Source organism: Eptesicus fuscus, chromosome 21 (genome assembly GCF_027574615.1).
Source record: "Eptesicus fuscus isolate TK198812 chromosome 21, DD_ASM_mEF_20220401, whole genome shotgun sequence".
NCBI lineage: Eukaryota > Metazoa > Chordata > Mammalia > Chiroptera > Vespertilionidae > Eptesicus > Eptesicus fuscus.
This window is the reverse complement of record NC_072493.1, coordinates 192,501-210,655: the sequence shown is the minus strand read 5'-3', so window position 1 is coordinate 210,655 and position 18,155 is coordinate 192,501. Positions and strand designations below refer to the sequence as shown.

Sequence of the window (18,155 nt, the reverse complement as noted above, 5' to 3'; positions counted from 1 at the left end):
GCTGAGGACAAGGGTCCCTTCCCTGCACAGCCTGGGTACCCAGAAGGGGCCCCGGTCTCGGTGCTGACCAAGCCCCCGAGGCCCTCACCTGCACCACCATGAGGGTCTTGCTGTCCCCGCTGAGCGAGTCCTGCAGGAGGTAGGTGAGCTTGGAGTTGCGGAAGGGCACGTGGCCCTGGCGGGAGCGCAGCGCGGCGATGACGTCCCCCAGGGCCGACAGCGACTTGTTGATGTGCTGCGCCTCCCGCAGGCGGCTGCCCTCGGCGCCCGACTTGCCCACGCGCTCCGAGCCGGCCAAGTCCACCAGGTTCAGCTTCCCTGTGGGAGGCCGCTGGGCAGGTCAAGGGCGCCCCAGAGGCGGGTGTGGGGGGGCTGGGCAGGCCGCCCCGGGCCCTCACTCACCCGTGGTGCGGAGGCCGGTGCTGCAGTCCACGCCGCGCACCGTCACGATGAGCAGGGCGTGCGAGCGGGAGCTGTGCTCGTTCAGGTTGGTGAACTCCGTGGTGCGGTTGGTGTGGCCGAACTCAAACACCTGGGGCGGGCGGGGCAGAGGTACAGGGCTCGAGTGGGGCCTTGGGATCGCCCCGTCCCCAAGTACCCCTGGAGGGGTGCCGCCCTCTGCACTGTACGAGGAGGAAACAGGCTCAGAAAGCTCTGGGCGGGGTCTCCCCACATTTCCCCGCGCGTCCCCCCGCCCACACCTTGTTGATGTCGTCGACGCTGTGCACCCGGAACTCCGTCAGCCCCGGCACGTACAGCTGCCCGCTGCCGTCGGGGCACAGCCGGATCTCCAGCTTCTCCTGGGGCTCCTGCCCCAACAGGTCCCTGCCGGGTGGGGGTGGAGGGGACGACAGTCACGCTCTCCTCCCGTGTCTGCTGGCTCTGCACCTGCCCCAAACCTGGAGTGTCCCCCATCCCACCACACCCCTTCCTGGACACTGGGCTAAGCCCCTCCTTCTCCAGCTCCTCCCTGCACTCAGCCCACTGGAGGGCGCAGACCAACTGTCCCCCAAGAGGCCTGCGGCGGCGCTCCTCCTGCCCCCACAGTGCACCGGCCCCCGTGGGCAGGCCCCCCACAGCCCTCTCTCACTTGCCACGCCCGGGCAGCCTGCAGGTATGGGGCAGCTTCCAGGGGAAAGGAACTCCTCAGGTGAGCAGAGAGAGCGCCCTCCTCCCTGCCCGCTGGTGGGGGCGGGGCCTGGAGCCAGCAGACCCTCTGAGCCGCGTCCTGGTGTACAGCCCCCCACTCCTTCAAGAAAACTCCACATTCCCATCCCACCTGGCTCCCCGGAGGCCTGTGCCACCCCAGGGCCGCCCACCTGAGGGCCTCACACCTGATGACCGCCCCCCCGGCCCCCCCCGCCCCCTCCCGCCCCCAGAGCCTCAAACCTGAGGGCCTCGTTGTAGATCTCGGCCGCGCTGACGGTGATGGTGAACTCCCAGTCGGAGGCCTTCTCCTGCACCTCGGAGAAGAGCAGCTGCAGGGCCCGCTGGTTGATGCCTGGGTTCTCAGGGGTTCCCTGGGGGCAGAAGCAAGGCCCCGTGAGCTGGGCCCCTCCCACCACGAGGGGTGGCCCGTGCAGATGCTCACAGGGTGCCTGTGGCCCCCAGCGCCCTCCGTCTGCAGGCTGGTCTGTCCCCAAACCCCTCGCCCAATTGCAAGCAACTTCATTCACCTCCTTGGGCCTCAGTTTCCCACCTTTAAAATGGTACCACCCTGCCGGACTGCCCTAGACAGAGCAGGGCGCCAGGTGGAACGCCCGGCTGGGGACAGCACACGGCTGCTAGGAGCCAGATGTGTACCTGGCCCCGGCGAGCCGCCCGGGAGGGACAGGGGACCCCATTTCCCTGCCGCTGCCCACCTTGGGCCGACATCAGGGAGGCCGTGAGCCGGGCTCCAGGTGGTGGAGGGGAGGCCCAGGGGGAGCTCCCGGCCTTTCTGAAAGGACATCTCACCTGGCTCTCGCTTCCCCTCTGACGGCCCCTCCCACCAAAGGGCCTTCTCTCTCCTCTGGTCCCGACACCAGGACACGGCCTCCGTCTCTACCCAGGAAACCGCCCCGTGAAGAGCCAGGGAAATGCTGACAAACCAGACACCCGGTGGGCGGGGGGGGCTTCCTTTTTCATCTACAGTCAGGCCTCTTCCCGTAGATGCTGGTCCCCAGGGAAGGGGACAGCCCCAGCAGGGAGCTGGCAGCTCAGAGCAGGGCTCCCAGGAGTCTTCAGGGCCAGTCTCTCCCACGGGCCGGGACCTCCTCCGGGGCGGAGACCTGCCCTCATTCACCCTGACAGCCCCGGCCCAGCCACACGGCGGAGCCCCGTCAGTTCCCTGAGAGCCGGTCCGGACCGACTCTGACTTCAGCCAAGACCCTCCTGTGTGGTGGCTGTCCCCTGCCTCCGACCACCGGGCCATCCAGTGCCTCGGGCAAGGCGCCCCCCCCCCCCGACCACCGGGCCATCCAGTGCCTCGGGCAAGGCGCCCCCCCCCCCCCGACCACCGGGCCATCCAGTGCCTCGGGCAAGGCGCCCCTCTTCAGGCCCTGGTGACGGGGGGCTGTGAAGACCGAGTGAGGCAGAACACACCACGCAGAACCCTGAGCCCCACCCATGGCAGCAAGGGGCGGTCCTCACTGTCTGAACCCCACCCCAGGCAGCGGGCACCCACCTCCATCGTGTACGTCTTGCCAGCACCCGTCTGGCCGTAGGCGAAGATGCAGACATTGAACCCGTCGATGCAGGAGGTGATCAGGGCCTGCACCTCCTGGAAGACCTGGGGAGGGGACATGGGATGGAGGGTGTGGGGCTGGGACCAGGGTCCCCCCAGCTCCTAGTCCGGCCCCTCGCCCTGACCGCTCCCTCCTTTAGCCATAACACGTCACGTGACCGTGGACACCGCTCACTGTGGAGAGTCAGTGGCACTAGACACCGATGGTGACCTCGCTGCCGAACGACGGACGGGAAGACAGGGCAGTGCCAACGGCCGCCAACACTGAGCAAGGGCCGCCCAGCCCTGGAGCGCAGGGACCCGCCCCCGCCCCTAGAGGGCGCAGCCAAATGAAGGCAGAGGCCAGTCACATGCCTGGCACCTCCTCCGCCTGCCTGCCTGCCAGTGGGCAGAGGACGGGGGCAAAGGTAGGGCCGGGCATAGAGCAGAGCACAGGCAAAACAGGCCTGGCAGGTTGGCCCTGGCAGAAATGAGACAAGAGCAGGTGCTGAGACCCCAGCCTCTCACAGGCTGGAGGGACCCGGCTCAAAGCTGGCCAGGGTCATGTGGCTATGAGGAGCCACGTGGGTGGGCGGAGCCTCTAGGGTGGGCGGGGCCACGTGGGTGGGAGGGACTGTGCCTGGATCTCTCCTAGCCAGCAGAGGCTTCGAAGGCCCTGTCTTAGCTCCCACCCTCTTCTCTCCAGAGGGAAGGAGGGACCCTGACGCCCAGGCTTCTCCATCCTGCCTCCCCCACGCTCACACTGCTTTCTGTCCCCCCACATCTCTCCCTTTCCTGGTGAGCGTCTCTGTGTCCCCCTCTCTCCATGGCTCTCGGTCCCTTCTCCCCACCCCACCTGAGAGCCACACTCACGTCCTGCTGGGAGGCCCTTGGGGAGAAGACCTTGTCCAGCTCGAAGGACACGGGCTTCCCTTTGTGCAGCAGGTGGATGATGGAATCATCGTCGGGATCGAAGGTCACTGCGTTGGTCGCCTCAGGTCCTTCCCCGTCCTCTTTGGTGACTGGCCGGACACGAGCAATCACCCGGATGTTGCCTGGATTGGGTGGGGGAGGCAGGAAGGGGCAGGCTGGGTCAAGACCAGACGGCTTCCATGCTGGTGCCCGCTGGAATCCTAAGCAGGCTAGTGGCTCAGGAGCCTCCTGCCTTCTAAGCAAGGCCCCCAGGGCCACACAGCTGGTATCAGTCACTCACACTATAGTATGAATTCCCTTACTGGTACATCTTCTTCCTGCGCAAACCAGTGGAGGGTGGGAGCTTCCCCTTGGGGACAGGGAGCAAGGTCAATGGTGGGGCTCGTGTGGCTAGGAGGAGGGGAGCACCCTGGGAATGGCTGGCAGAGAGGCTGCCTTCAGGGGGCGGGTGCCTGGAGGCATGGATCTTCAAGCCCTTCGGTGGGATCCCGGTGCCCCTGGAATGAACACTCCCCACCACAGCTCGCCTGGGTCCACCTTCCCTCCACCTGTCCACGCCAACTCCCGCCCAGGTCTCAGATCTAGCTTTGCCTCCTCCAGGAAGCCCCAACCCCCCTCCTCCCCAGCCCTGGCATCAGAACCCGTCGTGGTTCCCTGGCTGATGGAGGGTCACGGTCTGCCCTCCCAGCTGCAGTGAGCGCCGTGAGGCGGGGATGGCGCCCGTGGGCCCACAGCCCGGTCTCCGTGTCTGCAGCAGCACCTGGCACAGGACCGGGGCCCCGGCCTTGGTGCGGTGAAAGGTGAAACCTCAGGCGTGGCCCGGCCCCAGGTCAGAACCGGTGGCGTGGCAGCCACTCAGCACCCAGGCCCGGGGAGGCCTGCTGTGGGCCCTGCAGGGCCTCGGGGTTGGACAGATCCAGGCCCGGACTGCTCCGTCTCCGTTGCTTTATCCTCAAAGACGGAAAGACAATAGCTCCTCAGTGACAGGGCAGAGCTCCAAGGAGTGGTGCTGGGGCCGTGGGGAGGGGCAGGATCGCCCCTGAGCCAGGCGGAGGACCCCCGTGCGGCGCCCCCCCCGCCCGCCCCGCAGTCACCTTTCAGCCGCACCAGCTCGTTGTGGCATTTCTTGCGCAGCTGCAGCTCCCGGCGGTACTTGCGCAGCAGCTCCTGGTTGTTGCTGTTGACCTCCTCGATGGCCTGGCCGATCTGGGGGGACACGCAGCACCGTCGGGGGCAGCGCCACAGACTGCCTGCCCCCCGGCTGGCTGAGCACTGTCCCCCGCCCTGGGCTGAGTCCCCTCTGGGGAGGAGGGGTGCTGCTACCAGCTCCATTGTACAAAGAAGCAAACTGAGCCCCCGAGAGGCTGAGCCAACAGGTCAAGGTTGCCCGGCTGCACAAGCAAAGAGCGGCATCTCGGCCTCACCCACAGCACCGCCCTCGACCTCAGCTTCCGCTGGACCCAGATCCCAGCTCCACCCTGAGTAGCTGGGGACCCGAGGCAACGGGCTCAATGTTTTCAAGCCTCAGTTTTCCCATCTGTAAAGTGGGGCGAACACCATCTAACTTGTGGATCTGTAGGAGCTGGCAGGCAAAGATCTCCACGCTGCATTTCACAGGGGAAGCAGCGAGATGCCGGCACATGCTCCTATGCTGCCCTGTGGCCAAGAGGGCACAGAGCACCCGGGAACTGCTGGCACCGAGGCCGCCTTCGGGGAGCAGGGCGGCAGAGTCCTTTCCTTCTCATCTGATGCCCTTCTTTCTACCATGTCCATGTTTTACTGACATATTTGAAAGAACTATTTTCTAACATACATCAGTCTCGCTACCCTGCAGAGCCATCATTGAGATGCAAGGAGCCGACGGCTATAAAAGGCTCAGCGTGTGGGAGGCACGTGAGAGACTGGCTATTCTCACATCCAACAAGCGCAGCTTGCAAAACTGAAATTCAAGCTAGCAGCTGTGAGGACGTATGCAGCATGTCTGAAATATGAGGGTATCTGTAACATGTTAGGGTTCAAGAGGCAGAATAGAACAAATGCCCAAATGCCTGCCCCTGAGCAGACTTTCAAACAGGGTCTGGGGTGGCAGTGTGTGCGTGTGTGTGGGGAGGAGGGGGGCACAGTTGTCTGGGGCTCGGTCTGCATTTTGGAAGAGCACCTGGGTGGATGCGGCCTGTGCCCAAGGGCTCAAGGCCTCTCCCAGCTCCACCCCATGGCGGGCACTCACCTCGGCCTTGACGCCCCTGAGGGCCTCCTGCAGCAGCAGGGGGAAGCCGCGCACCTGCCGCTTGAGCCCGTTGTAGTCGTTGGTGAGGGTCCGCAGCGCTGGCTGCAGCGTCAGCAGGTTGGTCCGGACGCCTATGGGACGGGAGGGGTGTCAGGCGCACGGGGTGGGGGGCTGCAGCGCGGGGCGGGCCAGGGCCCAGGTGGCGGCTCACCTGCCAGGTTCTCGTGCACGGCCTTCATCTCCACCTGGGCCCTGGCGAAGGCCTCCTCGATGGCCCGGTTCTTGTCCTCCTCCAGGGACTGCATCTCCTCCAGCATCTGCCCGTGCGCCCGCTCCAGCTCCGCCTCGTACATGGCGATCTGGCGGCCAAGGCCAGAGGCTCAGTACATGGGGCTGGGGGGGAGGGGGAGTTGCCAGAAAGAAGCCCTGTCTCTTCTTACCCCCTCCCCGCCACACACCTGAACACAGGTACATGCACACGCACACGCACAGGAGAAGGGCAGCATGGCCATCTCTCCCGCACGGAGCCGTGCGCGCCATGCAGCTACTGCCCTACGTTGCTCTAGCACCAGCTGGGTCCTGGCACTTGACAGGTGTGCACACCCCAGGGGAGCGTGTTGCTAGGATACCGACTAGAGCACCCTTCCGAGAGCGGGTGTGCGGAGCCCGAGGCCTTTGTGAGAAGAGCCTCTTGCGAGTCGGTCCCTGAGCCTCACCGTGAGGTGTGATCACATCATTTTATAGATGAGGAAACAGAGACTCCGACAAAACTGGCCCCTGTTCACACCGTCAGCGGGCAGAGGGGGGCCCAGAGCCCGGGGCTGTGGCCCCGTACGAAAGGCCGGCCTCTGCTGCGTGCACGCACTGCCCCCCGCCACGCGCACCCCACACGCCTGCACACCTGTGCCCGCAGCTGTGCGGTCAGCTGGTGCGAGCTCTGCAGCTGCTGCTCCATCTCCTTCAGCACCTGTCTCTGCATGGCCACCTGCTCCTGCAGGTGCTGGTTCCGGGTCTGGCACTCGCTGAGGGCCTGCTTCGTCTTGGGCGACTCCACCTCCACCGTCTTGATGACGTACTGCGGGCGAGGGCGGGGAGCGTGGGAGTGTGAGTGCGCCTCGACCTCACCCTGAGGCCCTGAGACTCAGCTGGCCGGGGGAGGGGACCCTCCGGGACATCCCACAAGAGCCCCTGAGAAAAACAGAGACGCGGCAAGGCCCTGCCTTCCCAGATGGCTGCCGGGGCCCTGAGTCTTCTCCTCTTAATGAGCCCCTACGAGCCCCGCTGTGGCCCCGGCCTCGGCACAGAACCGAGGAGAGCAAAGATGAGGGCACCCAGTGATGCCCTATGTCCATGCCTGGCCTGCGGCGGCACCTCAAGCATCGGTTGCCAGATGCCTACCCCGTGGCTGGCCCTGGAGAGCAAGAGGGCGGCCAGGCCAGAGACTGAGGGCAGACCTGGAGCGCCGCCTTCAGCACTCACGCCTGCTCCTGATGCCAGCCCTGCCCGGGCACCAGGGGCCCAGCGCGGAAGCACAGCCCAGGCTCCCACCTTGACGGGCGGCGACTGGGCCCGCAGGCTGGCGATGGTCTCGTGGCTGTCGCGCAGGCGCCGGCTGAGCCGCTCCTCCTCCTGCGCCTTCTCGGCCAGGCAGTCCTTGAGCCGCAGCTCCACCTCGGCCAGCCGGTCGGTCTTCTGCTGCACCTCCAGGTTCAGCTCGGAGAGCACGCTTTTGTTCTCCGCCACCTCCAGCTGCAGCCGGGCCAGCCTGTCCCGGAGCTGGGCGCTCTCCTGCAGACGGGGACAGGCCGGGACCCGTGTGAGGCAGACAGACAGGCGGACAAGCCGGCAGGGTCCCTGTGAGGAGCTGGTGCCCTGTTAGGAATGGGCCCTCGGGGACCCCCTGGCCCTGGGCTCACCTGGCTGTGCTCGCAGCCCGCGCAGGGGGCCGCCGGCTTTGCACGCAGCTCCTGCAGCTCGGCCTCGCAGCGCCGCATCTCCTGCCTCAGCTGCTCATTCTCCACCATCAGCAGGTCCCGGTGCTTCTCCAGGTCCGTGCCTCCCTGCGGAGTCAGCCCAGGGGGCATGTGGCCAGGGCCCGTCAGGGGGGAGCAAGGGGGGGCAGAGTGTGTGCAAGGGCAGGGGGTGGGGAGAAAGACAGGAGAAAAGAGAAAGGAAGGCGAGCGGAGGAGAGAAGGGGCTCACGAAAAAAAAGATGAAGCCAGGAGAGAAAGATGGAGGGGGCGGTGAGACAGGCACTGCTCCGGCGCACCCACCCCATCACCCCCATCCATCACCCTATTTTCCTGAGTGTGAAAGTCACACGTCATATTTATGCAGAGTTCACACTCCTGTTTTACATCCCAGGGGAGAATTCACCTCCCGCCCCGGGGGGCCCGTGGCCTCGGAGGGCCTGTGAGGAGCATTTCCCAGACGGGACGCCGCCCCCGCGGGGCGGGATGCGCTGGTGGCCTCACCAGCTCTGATCGGAGGCGGCTCACTTCCTGGGCCTGGCTGATGAGCTTCTCCTTCAGGCTCTCCACCTGCCAGCACAGAGCCAGGGTCACCATGAGCCCTGCTCCCCTCCAGCCCACACCCAGGCCTCGGCCCAGCCCTCCGTGTCCGAGCATCCGGCCACGCCTGGGACTCCGGGCGAGAGACACCTGGCCTGGGCCTGCCAGCCTTCAGCACCCTCTCCCACCCAGGACCCAGCGGCCTGAGCTCCCAGGCCAGTGTGCGGGCAGATGCAGCTGATGTGGCGACCCCTGCACCCTCCGGGCTCAGGCCAGGCGCAGCTCACCGGGAGGCGGCCCCTCAGGATGCGTGCCTTGCACAGGCCCCCGCCAAGGCCTGACCTGCTCCTGCATTTGTAACTTTATGTTCTTTTCTCTTAAAAGGCTCCCCGGACTGTATAAACGGTAGGCACTAGAAAGCCAGGACCCGTCCGTGCCCAGCCCCTAGAACTTTCCACGTTGAGTGGTTCCTGGTGAGGCTGCCTGCGGAGACGGGTCCGCCAGTGAGCAGGGCACATCTGGGACCTGCGTCCACCCCAGCTCCCAGCATGCCTTGCAGGAGTTGCGGCTGGGTGAGAAGGGGGTGTGCTCCCCATCCGGAGGCGAGGGTGACCTGGCTCGGCGGAAGCCCTGGCCAGGGAAACCAGCCCCCAGCGGGCAGATCCCAGGATGGCGACCCTCCCGGGAGCCGACCTCCAGCTGGCCGCAGACCCTCTCCTTGGAAAAGAACCCAACATGCACACAAGGACTTTGACTCTGACGTGAGCACGTTTGCAGTTTTCCCTGCAGAGCATTCTGGGATGTGCACCCCACGCCCTGGACTCACCCTGAGGAGGGTCAGGGTGTGGCTTTCACAGCGGCCACGGAACACTGTTCCACCGCTAAACAGCAGGGCCACCAGGTGAGGCAGGTGAGGGGCAGTGTGGACTGGACCCCCAAGACCCCCTGCAGGAGGCAGCCACCGTGCACCTGTGGACGGGGCCAGGAGGACACAGGCTCGGTGTCGCCAACCTTCCGACCTTTCCAAAGAGGCCAGACCTGGGGTGTCCGGGGTGTGTGTGCGATCTCCAGACTCGAACGGCTGAGGGGCCATCAACAGCCTGCGGCATCAGGACCAGGGCTCCGTCTTCCGGGCCCGGAGAAGGCGGCTGAACCACTGGCTGTCGGGCCTCTGCCGCTCTGGGTCGGTGGGGAGGCAGCGGCCATGGGCTCCGCCCGCCTCTGAGGAAGAGGCCCTGACACAGAGCTGTCACTCATGGTTGGGGACAAGGATTCCAAAACACAGACCCAGAGGGGGGCTGGGAGGCCCAACCTGGCTTCCCACGCCCTCCGGGTAGACCAGTGTTGGGGGGGGTTCCCTAAGGGCACAGCCAGGAGAGCCGGAGGGTCCATTCCTACAGCCTCGCCCCCCGCCCCCCCCAGCAATGTGCTGGGCCATGGGCCACGCAGGTGGCAAAGCTCATGCCACTCTGCACGCTCCCGAGACCCCGTCTGCCGAGCCTGATGGGAGGGGTGCTCGGTGCCTTGGCCCCACAGGGCAGCGCCCGGCAAACTCATCAGTCCGCAGAGCCAAACATCAACAGCACAACGATGGAAATTTCTTTTGAGAACCAAATTTTTTAAACTTAAACTTCTTCTAATGCCACTTCTTCAAAATAGACTCGCCCAGGCCGTGGTATTTTGTGGAAGAGCCACACTCAAGGGCCCCAAGAGCCGCACGTGGCCCCAGGGGAATGAGGAACAGTTGGCACAGGCAGCGTTTCATTCCTGAGCCACAGAACTGGAGTCACCTGAGCGCCGGCCTCGGGGAAGGGGCAGCCTGCGGGCACGCAGACCGGCGTGCACCATTAGCTGTTTGCCGGGAGCTTGAATGACAGGGAAACGTGTCTCAACACGAAGAAAACCCAAAACAAAACCGGGAGCAGTACCACAAAGGGGACGCCTCTGGACTATAGAATTATATGACCGACTCTATGCTTTTCAGTTATTTTTAAGTCTCAAAGAATGTGTGTGCCTTTTGCACTCCCTTCACCCTCAAACAGGCGGGTCTATTTCCTTTTGAAAGGTTGGGGTCCCCCCTCCCCAGAGCCCTCCCCCAGAAATCACCCCAGCACGGCCCATTTGTGAACGGGCGGCCCAGACAGGCTGTGTCCTCGGCGCGGGCTGGGGGTGCTCTGACCTCGCGTCCCCAGCGCGCTGCCTGGCACTCGGACTCACTCGGACTCGATGCAGCGGAAGTGGGTTTCCCAGCATTCACCGGGGGTCAGGATGCCCACCTGCCACCTGCCGGCAGCCAGGCTCCGGTGTCCTTGCATCACAATCGGAACCCTGGGTGCTCTGGGCTCTGCCCAGAACTCTGAGGGGCGCCCCAATCGGAGGTGCCTACCAAGGGGGCCGAGAGCTGGGTGGGGGTTGAGGGAGGGGCTGTAAATCACTCTTTGGTCAGAGTGTCAGACACTCAGTCACCTCCTGGTTTATCTAGGGCAGCAGGGGACGCAGCTCCACACTGGGGTGGCTGGTCAGGCGCAAACCATCCATGGGGTGGGTGACAGCACCCCGGCAGGCAAGCTCCTGTGGGGGCTGGGAAACGAGAAGCTGCCCAGAGGGGAGGGCTGGGGTGGGGGGTGGGGTGGGGTGGGGCCAGGAGTCCCTGAGTCAGGAAAACAATGAGCAAAAAAGACAGAGGCACCCAGAGGACTCAGATGGGAGACGCCTGCGGCTCAGAGCAGTGAGGGCAGAGTGGGGGCTGCGGGTGAGCCTCCCCAGAGAGAAGGGACTGCCCGGGAGGGAGCCCAGAGGCACCCACCATGGCTCTCCGTCGGTAGGAAGAGGGAGGGGCCTTCTCTACTGCTCGTCACCGGCCCAGGCCCAGCAGGTGCCCAGCACACAGTAGGTGCCCATATCCACCTCCAGCACCCGCACGGGCAGCCGGCACACTCCACGTGCAGAGCCGCACGAGGCAGGCGCCCGACAGGCGGCTGTGGGGCTCCAGGCCAGCTCGGTGTCAACCCCAGGGAGGAGGAGGGACCAGGCTGGGCATGGACCACGCAGGTGTCAGCCAGAGAAACCGAGTCACGGGCCTGGTGCAGAGGAGCCTTGGGGTTGCAGGGAGCCGGGGCCTGACAGTTCCATCTCCTGGCGGAAGGGGCCGCCCAGAGGGCGGGGCCGCCCTGCACAGATGTTTTCTCAGCTGCCCCATCAACGCCGACAGCCTGCTGCTCACCTCCTGCCCCGCTGGCCGGCCTCAGCGCCTCCTCAGGGAAGGAAGGCTCTCCAGGGGCCAGGGGAGGCGTTACCAAGCTGGGGAGGCGAGAGGGCCTGGGGAGCCATTGGGCCTCAGGAAAACAGCCAGAGGCCAGAGGGGCAGCCCCAGAGAGAACCCCACACTGTCCCCAACATGCTCCCTCTCCCAGGAGACCTGACTCCTGGATCCGTGACCTCTGACCAGGCCTGGCCTGTCCAGCCGGCCCTGCCTCCGCTGCCACGTTTCTGCATCCGAGTCCTTCTGCCACGGCGTGGACCCCCAGGCAGACACCACCCTACCCTCCGACAACCTTGGACTGCCTCAGCTGCGCCACGCCCCGGGTTTCCTCCTCTGTGTGCTGGGCCCCGGCTCCAGGGACGGCCCAGAGGAGGGGGAGCTCGAAGCCACCAGGACATCACCTGGGGCTCATTGCCGACGTCCAGGGAGGGTCACCCTCTGTAGCCCAGCCCCCCTTGGTGGCCAGACCAAGACCTGTGGCCTCTGTGGCCTGGGTCAGCCAGGTGCTCGAGGACTGAGAAGGGGGCCTTTGGCCTGAGTGCTCCCACAAAATCTCCACCTGCCACTCACCAGGGGGAGGCCTGAGAGGTCTCCTGCAGCCCTCACGAGCCCCGTTACTGAGTCGGCTTCACCAGCGGGGAGGGGTTTCTTCCCTGTGAACCCCCCAATCCTGAGGCAGGTACTATTATTATGCCCATTTCACAGGAAGAAAAACTGAGGTTCCAAGAGATTAAGCCTTGGTTAAGCAACCAGCTCAAGGTCACCTGCCCAGCAAGTGGCAAACCTAGGATTGTAACTCAGCCGCCCACCAGGTTGACCCCCACAGCCCTCACTCGATTTTTTTGTTTTGTTAATCCTCACCTACGGATATTTTCTTCACTGATTTTTTTTTTTTTAAGAGAGTGGAAAGGAGATAAGGAGGGAGGGAGAAACATCGATGTGAGAGAGATACATTGATTGGTTGCCTCCCACACGTGCTCCAACTGGGGCTGGGGAACAGCCTGCAACCCAGGTACATGCCCTTGACCGGGAATCGAACCCGAGACCCTTCGGTGTGAAGTCCGATGCTCTAACCACTGAGCCACGCCGGCCAGGGCAGCACCCTCACTCCACCACAGCCTGGTTTCAGGAAGAGCCGCGCTCCGACGGCGAGGCTGGGAGCCAGCACCAAGGCGGCGAGGTGGAGGGGCCCGGGACGGGCTTTCCTCAGAGGTCAACGTGGAGAAGACCAGGAAGGCCTGCGTGTGTCAGACCGTGAGGCTGACAGGAGACCGGGCGCAGGAGCGGCCCTCACAAGGCCCAGCGCTTTTCAGCTCACCATCTGTGAGCTGTCCACGCTCACCACTGACCTGCCCAACAGCCACGAAGCCACACTTCCCAGCCTGTTCCGACACCGCGAAAGGCAGGCTCCGACCGGAGTGACTTCCTGTGGCCGCACAGCCAGCCAGCGGCAAAGCCAGGACCAGAATCCGCCCCGGATCCAAATCCAAACTCTTCCCTGTGAAGGGGGTGGTAGCACCCATAGACGGACCATCTCATTGGGCCCTGGTATCATGTCCCAAGGTCACACAGCTCATGAGGAGGGCCAACATCAGGATTCGAACCCAGCTCCGGGCCCACATGGTTGACCACAGGGTAGGACCCTCTAGAGAGAGGCTCAGGGACTGGAGCTTGAGGGGCAGCCACTGAGAAATTAGCAGAAAAGAGCTGACAGGATGTCTGAGGACAGCCCGGCCGGTGTGGCTCAGTGGTTGAATGTCAACCTATGAACCAGGAGGTCACAGTTTGATTCCCGGTCGGGGCACAAGCCTGGGTTGCAGGCTCGATCCCCAGTGTGGGGCGTGCAGGAGGCAGCTGATCATTGATTCTCTCTCATCATTGATGTTTCTCTCTCTCTCTCCCTCTCCTTTCCTCTCTGAAATCAATAAAAAATATTTTTTTAAAAAGAAAGAATGCCCGAGGATAAACCAAAGTGAGCAAAGACCAGGCACCAATCAGAATTCCCATTTCTCCGAAGGGCCCAGAGGAGTGGGGGCTGGGAGGGTGGTGGGGCCCAGAGTGTCTGCAGGGGAGGTTGAAGGGGAGACACCGAAAAGGCTGTGATGCTTCCCCTTCAACCTCCCCTCCAAGAAGTAAGGAGATTTTGCTAATTAAGGGGAAAAAACGTTAAAAAAAAAAACTTGTTGAAAGTTACAAAAGGCCACTATTATTATGATTTCATTTACATGAAATGTTCCCCAAACAGGCAAATCCATAAAACAGAAAGCAGATGGGCTGTTGCCAGGAGTTGGGGGGAGGGGGAGTGACTTAACACATCTTTTTGGGGTGATGCAAATGTTCTGCAATTAGAGAACGGTGGTGGTTGCCTCAGCACCCTCACATACTTCAGGCCATGAGGGGTACACCTAAAAGGGGCGGGTTTTATGGTAAGTGATTCTATGGCAGTGAAGCTCTTTAAAAACAAAACGCGTGTTTGCGAAGTGGAGAGCCTGGGCCGTCCAAACCGGGGAGATGAGGGCGGGGCTGCTGAGCGCTCGGGGCTGTGGACCAGATGTTCCCCGGGGTCCTGAACAGCCCCACAGCCCCCAGAGGCCTCGGCTCCGCCTTCATCCTGTCAGCCCTCCGGCTCCTCCGGCTCCACATCCCCACATCAACCACCCTCAGGTTAGAAATCCTGGGGGGAGCCCGCCGGTGTTGGCAGCGGTTGAGCGTCGACCTATGAACCAGGAGGCCGACGGTGCGATTTGGGTCAGGGCACAGGCCTGGGTTGCGGGCTCGATCCCCAGTAGCGGGTGTGCAGGAGGCAGCCGATCCATGATTCTCTCTCTTCGTTGATGTTTCTATCCCTCTCTCCCTCTCCCTTCCTCTCTCTGATATAAAAAATATATACATTTAAAAATTTTTTTAATTGGGAAAAAACTCCAGAAAGTTGATCCCTAAACAATATAGTATAACAACTATTTACACAGCATTTGTATTAGGCATTATAATTAATCTAGAGATGTTTTCAAGTATATGAGAGGACGTATGTAGGTTATGTGCAAATTCTAAGCCATTTTATATAAGGGTCTTGGGCATCTGAGGATTTGGGCATCCCTGAGGGGTTGCGGGGGCGAGGTCTGGAACCATCCCCCAGTGGATACCACAGTCCCTTCGCACTGACGAACCTGCTCCCTCAGCTCAGGACACATTTCCTCCGCTCTGGGCCCGACCTCAGCTCAGGACACATTTCCTCCGCTCTGGCCCGACCTCAGCTCAGGCTCACTTTCTCGAGGAAGCCACCCCTGACCTCGCCAGCAGCTCCTGACCCCGACCAAGCCCTCACGCCCCACGTGTGCCCACCCTTGGAGCCCTTCTACTCTTCCCACCTGACATGGGTGCGTGTAGCCAATGTCCGCCCCCTGAGCATGCAGCCCCCACAGGCCAGGGCCTGTCCGTCTCCCTGGGCTTACCCAGAACTCCGCTCGGGGCCTGGACACACTGGGCACCCAGCAAACACCTGGGAGGAAGGCAGGTGGGCACGCAGGAGCCAGCGGTGCACAAAGCCGCCGTGGCACAGCCTGCCTTGGGGAGCCCCTATTCGCTGTCCCCGCAGCAAACAACGGGGTCAGCATGTCAGAGGGAGACCCGGGCACTAGGGACGCCCCAAGCAGTCTGAGAATGGTCCGGACAGGTAGCTGCTGAGAGCAGGACACACCTGAAGGCGGGGGATGCTACCTTTACAGAGGGCGTGAAAAGAGCCCACCGCCCCCGGCTCTGAGGACAAGTCACAGCATTCATGACGCTCAGTCAAGAGAAGGGCCACGTGCTGGGGGACCACAGAGAAAGAACTTGCTTCACCCCAAGGCAGGGCTTTCCACAGACCAGGCCCAGACCCAGTGCAGGGGAGGGGCGGACAGTGGGGGCCGTGAGGAAGTGGGGAGGGTCAGACACAGGCACGAGACACAGACAGGACAGTGGGAGTGGGAGTGGGGAGCGGAGCCCGGGCAGAGGGGCCTGGGCGCCCACGTACGGGGAGAAGAGAAGAAAGCAGCCAGGCACGCAGAGGAGGGCTGGGGATCGGCCCCACCGGGCGTGCAGCTCGCGAGCTGAGACCCCGCTTGTCCCCCTGGCCTCCAGCGGTTTGAGAGCTCCCTCCTCCACGGGCACTCACACCAGCCTCCCTTCCGGCTGGTGTTCTAGGGGTGACCTCGGCAATGACCTTTGTCCACTCGGGCTGCCGAGCAGATGGGGTGGACTCAGGGCGGGAAGCATCCCTGCACCTTCCTGCTGCTCTCACGTCTGCCCGTCACTCTGGGGAGGCAGGTCTGGGCCCTGGGGACCATGAGGAATGGGCACGAGGATGACCAGGCCTCTGACTCTCGCCACCTCGCCCGCTCATGCACTCCCGAGCCAGGAGAGGAGCCCCCAGCTGTCCATCATGCCGGTGGCCTGGAGGGTTCCAGGTGCCCGGGGTGATGTCCTCCGACCGGCTCCGCGGTGGGCGGTGGCCTCTGCCCGCCCCCTCCTCCCCAGGTACCTGGCTCTGCAGCTGGGTGGAGGTGGCTTGCTGGTCACGGTCTCGGAGGGCCAGCCTCTCCCGCAGGGCTGCCAGCTCCTCCTGCAGCCGGGCTTTGTCCTCCTGCAGCCGGGCCATGGCCTCCACCATCCTATGCACCACGGGGGCTGCACCGGGCGGCCCCGGCAGGCTCGAGCACCTCCCGCTGCCAAAGAGCCGCCCACCTATGAGCAAAGTAGTGGCCGATCAGCAGGGCAGCTGAGGTCCACCCTGGCCGAGGAGAGGGGCCGTCCGGCAGGGCCCACCGCACCATCGCACCATCGGGGACAGGAGGGATGCCAGCGGAGGGGATGGGGCCGGGAGAGGCTGGGCAGCAGTGTGGGGCAGCCGGGGGGCTCCGGGGTCTGCCTCAGAGGGAGCCACTTCAGCGGGCAGCTTCCGGGGGGCAGAACTGCCTGGACGGGGACTCAGGAAAGCAACTTTCACCGAATCCTCCCTTCAAAGCATGGGTTCTAGGTCTGATGGGTGACACCTTCTCCGTGGCCCGCCTGCAGGTCATCGCGGCTGAGAAAGGTCTGCAAGTTCCCTGGTAGCAGCTGGGAAGGAGTCAGGTTACCTCCCCGTAAACACTACTCTTCGGGGAGCATGCTTTCCTTAAACCCCAAACCCTCTCCAGAGTAAGAAAGCGAGTGGGGGCTCCCTCCGCAGGGAGTGGTCACCAGCACACAGAGAGGGAGGAAAGGGAAAGGTGTGTGTGTGCCAGGGACAGACAGACCAGGACGCAGAGACAGACAGACACAGCACGTGGACAGGAACACAGACAGGCCGCTCTGGGGCGGACACCTGCCCTGGGCGGGAGGACTTGTTAGTATGGGGCGGGCTGACTCCCGAGTCCTCCTCCTGCCACCGCCTCCCGCGGTCCTGCCACCAGGAGCAGGAGAGAGACAGACAGATGGGTGTCGGACAGAGACACAGAAAGGAGCCTGTGACCAGGAGGCTGCCAGAGCTTGCTTCGAGGGCACCGCGGATGGCCGTGGGCTCTGCAAGCCAGGAGCTGGAGCGGAGCTCGGAGGAGGGAGGGGGCGAGAATCCGGGCCCTGCCAAAGCCCGGGAGCCAGAAGGAAGAGTCCGAGAACCAAGCGGCCGAGGGGAAAGCGGAGGAGCAGCACCCACTGGCCCCGAGCCGCCGCCTGACCTCGGAGCCCGGGGCTTCCGGGCTCCCCCACAAGAGGTCCCCGGAGCCGCAGCCCTGCGGGCGGGACTGGGGGTCCCGGAGTGCGTGAATGCAGCCACCTGCTCCTGAAGTCACAGGGCCCGGCCCGCTGGCAGCTCTGACCCACCGAGGAGGCGAGTGTGCTCCCTGACCGCAGACCAGCCCAGGCTGGAGCGGGGAGTGTGGGGGAGCAGGTCCTGGCTGGGCAGATCGGCTCAGCACGCTCCCCGCCTGCTGGGGAGGGAGGTCTGGGGGGGCGGAGAGTGAGAAGTCCCCGCTCCCACTCTCAGGAGGCAAAGCACGCGGGGGCCGGCTTTCCCTCCCTCACAACCCCTTGGGGCGACTCGACTCAAGAGCTGGAGCAGGAGCCCCTGGCTGGCTGGTGGCCCGGCCATACGGCCTGCACGTGACACCGCCTGCACGGCACAGACTGTGGCCCAGCTCCTGCTCTCTGCTCCGGAGAGCGGGTCAGAGGGGCTCCACGGGCAGCGTGGGCCTGGCATGGCCTCGGCCCTTTGCAGGCTGCTATGGGGTGGGAGGGGTGCCTGGGCTCCGGTGGGAGAGGCCCCTCAGGGTCTTCCTTTGTGAAATGGTGACAACGGCCCAGTTGGTGTGGCTCAGTGGTTGAGCATCAGCCTAAGAACCAGGAGGTCAGGGTTCGATTCCCGGTCAGGACACATGCCCGGGTTGCGGGCTCCATCCCCAGTAGGGGGCATGCAGGAGGCAGCCCATCAGTGATTCTCTCTCATCATTGATGTGTCTATCTCTCGCCCTTCCTTTCTGAAGTCAATAAAAATATTTAAAAATA

At 63.9% G+C, this 18,155-nt stretch overlaps 1 protein-coding gene across 4 annotated transcripts in view; it reads right to left on the bottom strand.

The window, feature by feature from the left end:
* The window catches only part of KIFC3 (kinesin family member C3), a 36,124-nt gene that overhangs the window by 2,100 nt on the left and 15,869 nt on the right, over positions 1-18,155 (bottom strand). For 3 of the 4 annotated variants that reach the window (XM_054710676.1, XM_054710674.1, XM_054710673.1), the window contains 14 exons: positions 16,156-16,358; positions 8,339-8,404; positions 7,781-7,924; positions 7,413-7,652; positions 6,766-6,939; positions 6,076-6,223; positions 5,865-5,995; positions 4,732-4,843; positions 3,578-3,759; positions 2,666-2,770; positions 1,390-1,520; positions 702-825; positions 403-532; positions 89-318 (listed from right to left, as the gene is read on the bottom strand). In XM_054710676.1, the coding sequence (XP_054566651.1) occupies positions 89-318; positions 403-532; positions 702-825; positions 1,390-1,520; positions 2,666-2,770; positions 3,578-3,759; positions 4,732-4,843; positions 5,865-5,995; positions 6,076-6,223; positions 6,766-6,939; positions 7,413-7,652; positions 7,781-7,924; positions 8,339-8,404; positions 16,156-16,358 (2,120 nt within the window). The remainder of the gene's footprint in view (positions 1-88; positions 319-402; positions 533-701; positions 826-1,389; positions 1,521-2,665; positions 2,771-3,577; positions 3,760-4,731; positions 4,844-5,864; positions 5,996-6,075; positions 6,224-6,765; positions 6,940-7,412; positions 7,653-7,780; positions 7,925-8,338; positions 8,405-16,155; positions 16,359-18,155) is intronic. The other variant, XM_054710675.1, reaches the window with a different exon arrangement.